We start from the raw sequence: 7,121 nt of genomic DNA, 5'->3' as shown, positions 1-7,121 counted from the left end.
GAGTATTTGTAATAGAGATTTTTTTAATTATTATTTATTATTTTAATTATTAAAAAATCTATATAATTAAAGGATAATATATTGGGTTGTTACTCGAATGATTAGCGGATATTTTTGCCTACAAAGTAGGCATAGTTCTTAACAAAAGTTAACATTTTTATAATTATGTTATTTAAAAGGCTTAATCACCAAAAAATGCCAAACCTATACGTTTTGTGTCAATTATAGCCAAACCTTTAAAAATCACCAGATTTAGCCAAACCTTATATGTTCTGTTTCTTTTTTAGCCATTTTTGAATCGAACCGGTTTTTCTGACACCGTGTCGTCCACGTCACCGCCAACTAAGCAATTGGCTGGCATGTCAGCTGAAATATTTAAATAAGGTTTGGCTATAACTGACACACAAAAAATAGGTTTGGTATTTTTTGGTGAATAACCCTAATTTTAAATTCAAGCCAATTTTTAAATTTAATAATTAGTAAATTAATTATATTATTTATAAAATTTATGTATATTTAAAAATAATTAATATTTCCTATTTAATACTAATTAAAATTAATTTTAATTTTTTATTAAATCTAATTAAATTTAATAAATTTATATTATAATATATTTTAATGAATATGTAATTAAAAAAATGAATTAATGTATTATTTAGGAATTAATGTTGAATTAAATTTGGTGAAAAGGTTTAATGTTCATGATGATTTTGAACTTGATTTATTATTTTTAATGTTGTTGAAATCTTATTATGACTGGATTTAGGTGATAAATAAAATAGTTATGTGTAAATTAGAGTAAGTTTTTGGCTATACCGAGTAAAATGACTTATGTGTTTATACTTATAAACATCATGATATATATTGATTACACCACAATGAGCTTCACTTTTTAAAGAAAAAAAAATGAAAAAAATAATTACACTCGTCCTTTAAATAAGCAGTTTATTTAGTGATTATTTTTATGTTTATGTGTGTATAGTTGAATTATGAACATTGTTGTATGTTTATTGTGTATAATACTCTCAGATTGTTCGTCGGAAGACGAACAATTGGGTCTAAAACGGCGGCGGTGTCAAAGAACCGACGAATGTAATTTAAAAAAAAATAAATTTTAAGATGAACATGACATTTTTTGTTTTTAATAGAATTTAAATTAATTATATATCCATCAAATATGTAAAAAAAATTATTAGAATTATTTAAATTTAATAAAAATAATAATAATTTAAGTTAGCGTTAAATAAAAATATTATTTTTTAATATATATGAATTTTATTATAATATAATTAATCATTTAATTATTTAATTTTAAAATTAGTTTTATTCACCAAAAAATACCAAACCTATGCATTTTGTGTCAGTTATAGCCAAACCTTATTTAAATATTTCAGCTGACATGTCAGTCAATTGCTTAGTTGGCGGTGACGTGGACGACACGGTGTCAGAAAAACCGGTTCGATTCAAAAATGGCTAAAAAAGAAACAGAACATATAAGATTTGGCTAAATTTGGTGATTTTTAAAGGTTTGGCTATAATTGACACAAAACGTATAGGTTTGGCATTTTTTGGTGATTAAGCCTATTTAAAAATAATTACTTGCCAACTATAGCCAATTCATTTATATCTTAACTTTCGGAGCAGTTTAGTCCATAATTTGATAAAATTATTAAGTTTACCCCTTAATCTCGCATGTAGAACATAATCTACACGAAGTTTTTATTATTTCCTTAAAAGTTAAACTCCTAATTAATGTATAATATTGTTATTTATATTATTTTTATTGAAATTAAGCTCTTAGTAATTTACTAATTTCTAATATGAATCGGAGTTAGACTCTTGATTAACCTATAATAGTTTTATTCATTTTATTTACTTTAAATTAAATCCCTATTAGCTTTATATTTACTAATTTAAATTTATTTTTTTTAATATGAATAATACCCTTAGTTAAGTCATTATTTCCTTTCCCTGCACTGTTTATCTAATTGAATATCTATTAAGGATATATTTATGTCTAAAATAACATGAAGGTCGTATAACTAAATAAGTTAAAACAAGCAGGACCTGTTTGTATGTTTTCCAAAAGAATACAATTTGAATGCCTAATCCGATTTTGATGAGGAAACTCACGCAGTCACGCTTATTCTATAATATAATACACAAAACGTACGTCTCACAACGCATCCAATTTAATTTTGTATGTGCCAATGTTGATTCATCATGATCATTCAGTTGCCGGTTCGCGACGAGCAAACCCCAATGAGAATAATGTTGATGAAGATTATGAATTATTAAGAGAGAAAATTAACGACGAGAAATATGCTATATACTCCCAACAGCTTAACGCTTCACAGGTGCAATTTTTTTTTAATTTTTTTAAAGTAATTTTAAACAATTTGAGTAACTATTTTTTGTGTTTTTATTATTGTAGGGTTTTGATGTGGACACTATCTCAATTTCTGATATGACGGGTGAAATCTTCCAACTTATGCGTGTGGGGGGAGAGCCGGACCATGAACTCAAAAATATTGTTGATTTTGCCATTGAACAACAAAATAAGAATGAGGTATACTAATTTTTTATTTTGCTAATTGTCTGATTTCATATTCTAATTTCTGAACTGATTTTGTTGTGAATTGATTAGGGCTCTCACCTTCAACTGGTCAAAATTATTAAAGCTAATTGCGCATGTGTAGCCGGCGAAATGTACTACGTCACGTTAGACGCGAAGGACGGGGAGGACAATATTGATACGTACGAAGCTCAAGTTTATGATGGAATTCAGGAGCGCGATCTTATGTTGTTTAGACAATCGAAAACACCCTCGGGGTAGCTTTTTCCATATGTTACCTTTAGCTCTTAAACCTATTGTGCTTGTTTTTTAATGCTGCCCAGAATGAATAATTTCATTGTATCTTCTGTTTGTGTTGACGTTTCTATTTTACTAGTTTGTTGTGTACGTGCATTATCCGAGATTATTAAATCCACATTAAATTTCTCAATATCAATCTTAGCAAAAATGACTAAATGTGTTGCTTCAGGAGATTAGAGCTCTAGTTTTGTGATTTGAGTTGAATTTTGTATGGAAGAGAATGCAGTTGAGCTAAGATGCAATTGTTTTATACATATTGATTTTCCTAATATCAAATACTTGGTTTCTTAGTATAATTACAATGTGACTCATTGTTCAACTCTTTTTCCTCTTCTTATCCTATATCTCGTCGTGCTTTTATGCCACTCTTGTATCTTCTTCTATTTCAGTTACTATGATCCATTATATAATCAGGATTGTAAAAGTTTTCCAAGATTCTGAAAGTTATTTATGAGCGTTGCAGCAGAGGAGAAACTTTTCAGTAAATTTTAGGGAGCTCTGTGAAAAATTCAATTCTTTAAATGATTCGTGCTAACAAGCTTTTTCAGAGATTTGTTTGTTGTCTCACACCTCTTTTGCATAGGTTCGAGGTGTTACTAGTGCTAGGGATACAACCCAAATTGTTTTTAAGAAATTAATCCATTTAGAACTTGTTTGCATTTATTTGGCAGAATTGCTACTTTTTAGCCTCCTACTTGAATTTATGTGTGGTGTTACTTGCCTGCATTTTTTGGTTTGAAGTTTGAACTTAACTTGTTGAATCTGGAAATTGCATTTCTATCTGTTTACACGTAACGTTTATTTCTTTTCTTATATTTGAGTTTAAGTTTTTTGACTGGTTTCTTTTTCCTGCAGCAGCAGCAGCAGCAGCAGCAGCAGCAGTAGCGATTAGATTTCTTCCAAGGTGAAAATTCTTCAGACTATTGTTAATAATTGTAATTGCATGAATATTCTTCAGACTCTTACATCACCTTTCTTTAATCAATGTTAACTTAATTTATTTATATGTAAAGAACTTTATATGATTTTGTAATTCCTTTCTTCTTGACAGAGTGCTTTGGTTTTCACCCCTCTACTCCTAATCATCAGGTTCATAATGTGCTTTTTGCTTCCTAATCTTCATATTTTTATTTTGTTTCACAAGAATGGATTATAACTAGAAAGTTTCAGTATCATAAGCGTTTTCAAAAACATAAATAAAATGTCAAAACGTAAGACTCGACAAATTTTTGTGCAGTATAGATTATAACTATAGAAGGGCAAGCTACTCGTTTCATCTTAAGTATGCTTACCTAGGTTTGACAGTGAAAAGATGTTAAGCCATGTTTATTGACAAGCAGATCATTTCCATTTATTTTGGGGGAGATAACTTTAGATGTTTGGAGTCATTAATTCAGCAAACAATAATTTATGGGGATGATATAGTAAACCACCAGAAAATTAATTACATTATTAAACTGATATGCATAGTTGCCATCACTTAAAAACACATTCAAAATCCTCTGTAATAGAAAGGTTAGGAATGTGTATGGGGATGAAAAAGAATTTGTATGACGATGATTGTTTTTCATATGTTGTTTGATTCAATAAATTAGTGTAAAAATGGTAATCAATGAGTATGTAAAATTGATGCACATGACAAGCCAGAATAGTTGTATAATGGTTGGTAATTTAGTTCTTTCTGTAGCTTAGCATTTCATGTTTTATCCTTTGAGCAATATTTTTTTTTTTGGTTAAGATTTTGTGATATTGTGAGGACTGAAAGGATTCCTTTGTGTGATATTGTAAGCACTGAAAGTATTCCAACGGCCAATGTGAACCTAGCCTGAATGATTAAGGCGTCTGTAAGTGCATCGAAAGGTTGTGGGTTCGAACCACACCTCGGTAACTAACAACTAACATGAGACTCTAAAGAGTCGATTTCCACCTTTGATCAAAAAAGAAAAAGTATTCCAACGGGTCCGGTTTTATTTAGAAAAGTTACATCTTTGAAAGTTTGGTTTGACTTTAACTTTGAAAAAATAAAAACATTTCGGTTTGATTTGATGTCTCGAAAAAATAATTTATCGATTTAGTTCGGTTTGGACATCAATTATTTTAGTGAAATTCCAATTCAACCAAACTCATCAAATAGAACCAAAAAAACTGACCAAAACGACTGTTTTAGTTTGATTTGAAAATTCAACTACTTAAAATTTTGGTTTGATTTTGATAAAAAGAACTCTTTTGATGCAGTTTGAATTAAAACTACGCTTAACACTTCTATAAATGAAAATTAAATTTTAGTCTTTTATACTTTTTTTATTAATATAAAGAGTTAAATAATAAAAGAAACTAAAAAAATATTATTTTAAACTTTAAAATATTATTAATTATGTTCTGTTATTATTTTAAACTTTAAATTTTTATTAATTCTATTCTTTTATTGTTTTAAACTTTAAATTTAATATTTTAGAAAAGAAATATATTATATATTTAATTGTTAAAATATATTATCAAATCTTGAATTGATTCCTGTATGAATGAAAAGTTAATTCTCATGAATGAAAGAAAAATAGGAGATTTCCATTGATGAAAATAATTATTTTTCTATTTCAAAATTTTTTCATTTTCCTCAAGACTACTTAGATGGATGACACTTAAATAATTTTTGATTTAATATAATATTTTTTTCTTATAACTTTACTTAAGTGTAATTTGATTGAACTAACACAAAAAATTGAATATCATCTATTTTCTCTTCCTTGCTCTCCTTATTTTTTAACCGATCAAAAGACCCCTTATATTTTTTGTCTTTTTGCAATATGCCATCTAATTTAAACATGAAAATCAATTAAATTAGACACTGACACTATTTTCTTATTTGAGTTTAAAATAATTTGCTTCGAGTAGTACTTTTTTCTCTTTTAAATGGATGTTTTTCTTTCGCTTTCGCAGGGGAGTGGCTTTCTTCTTCAAACATGTAGCGGGTAGAATCTTTATCATCAACAGTGTTTTTTTTCCTAGATGATGACATTCATTTTTTTTTTGCCGGAAAGATGAAAATCTTCATTAAAAATCGACTATTACAGTCTCGTATCTAGCCACACCACCTGTGCTAGAGAATTGTTACAAAAGGAACGGTCTCTAAGGGCTTTCTTGGCTACGTCATGAGCCACCCAATTACAATTTCTGTATTCAAACTTAAAGCGATTATAACTAAAACGCTCACATAAGCGATTATAACATCACAGTCTCCCCCTGCTGAGGCATCCGACCCCGCTGCTTCTATTATAGTCTTGGCATCTCCTTCGAATATAGGGTTTATTAGCCGAATTCTGTGAGCTAGTAGAATGGCCTCCCGAAGTGCTAAAGCTTTGATCATAGCAGGAGATGTTACGTTAGTAAACCGCCTAGCACACGAGTGAGAAACCCGACCAGTATGATCCCGAACCACGCAAGCTCCAACCCCTTCTAGAGACTCTTTGAGATAAGCCCCATCAAAATTAATCTTAAAAACATGTAAGGGGGGAGGGGTCCAAACAGCAGTACATTCTGCCCTTACCCTAGTACGCACCTGCTGATTACTTATGGCTGAAAAATCAATACCGAAATTGATTGCTGCTTGAATGACTACCATAGGATCGCTATCAATGTCGGAGAAGATTAAAGCGTTCTGGGCTCGCCAAATGGACCAAAACAGGAGAACACATTTAGCTAGCAAATTCATTTTGTCAGCTTGAGCAGCCAACCTGTCTACCAAAGCATTCCAGAACAGCCTGACTGAAGCCTTAGGCAGATTTCTACTCCATTCATTCAATTCCGATCCTAACCAAATCGCCTCCGCAAAAGGACACAACAGGAAAATATGTTCCTGCGATTCAGAACTGGTACATCTGGGGCATAAGGCAGATTTAGATGGAATGCGAAGATGCAAATTTTGGTTAGTCGCCAGACCATTTGAACCAGCGATCATGGAGTCCCGTAATGCTTAGTGGAATGCTGCAAATCGCTGAAACTTCTTCCTGGGTGGATGACATTCATTTAATGCGTACAATTAATAACACTTCCTTTGTTTGTATTTTGGGAAAATTTGCCTTGTATTCCATTTATATAAGCTTAAAAATTCAAAAATACTCTTTTTTTATTCTTTTTGTTTATAAGCTCTCTTTTTAAAATCTTCAATTTTCAACTATTTTTCAAGTTTTACTGTCAATTATGACTATTTGTCCAAATAGGAGTAGAATAAAGTTTAAATATTTACTTT

The 7,121-nt window shown here is 30.0% G+C and overlaps 2 protein-coding genes across 5 annotated transcripts; one reads left to right on the top strand and one right to left on the bottom strand.

Moving 5' to 3' along the window:
* The first annotated feature begins 2,146 nt into the window (after positions 1-2,146).
* LOC126681862 (uncharacterized) lies at positions 2,147-5,934 on the top strand. Of its 4 annotated transcripts, none has more exons than XR_008790894.1 (6): positions 2,147-2,357; positions 2,435-2,569; positions 2,648-2,832; positions 3,737-3,779; positions 3,927-3,964; positions 5,813-5,934. XR_008790894.1 is itself a non-coding variant. In XM_056106093.1 (5 exons), the coding sequence occupies exons 1-4, from the start codon at positions 2,211-2,213 to the stop codon at positions 3,765-3,767; spliced, it is 504 nt and encodes a 167-aa protein (XP_055962068.1). In that variant the 5' UTR covers positions 2,147-2,210; the 3' UTR covers positions 3,768-3,779; positions 3,927-4,844. The 4 variants fall into 4 exon arrangements, 1 of the variants encoding a protein (XP_055962068.1); XR_008790893.1 differs by having other exon boundaries at positions 3,734-3,779; XR_008790892.1 differs by having other exon boundaries at positions 3,731-3,779.
* Positions 5,935-6,017: 83 nt separating this feature from the next.
* On the bottom strand, positions 6,018-6,830 carry LOC126665137 (uncharacterized). Its single transcript, XM_050357849.1, has one exon. It carries the CDS (start codon positions 6,828-6,830, stop codon positions 6,018-6,020), a length of 813 nt encoding a protein of 270 aa, XP_050213806.1.
* Positions 6,831-7,121: the final 291 nt, after the last annotated feature.

Source organism: Mercurialis annua, linkage group LG1-X (assembly GCF_937616625.2).
Source record: "Mercurialis annua linkage group LG1-X, ddMerAnnu1.2, whole genome shotgun sequence".
Taxonomy (NCBI): Eukaryota; Viridiplantae; Streptophyta; class Magnoliopsida; order Malpighiales; family Euphorbiaceae; genus Mercurialis; species Mercurialis annua.
This window is presented reverse-complemented; position numbering and strand designations above follow the sequence as displayed.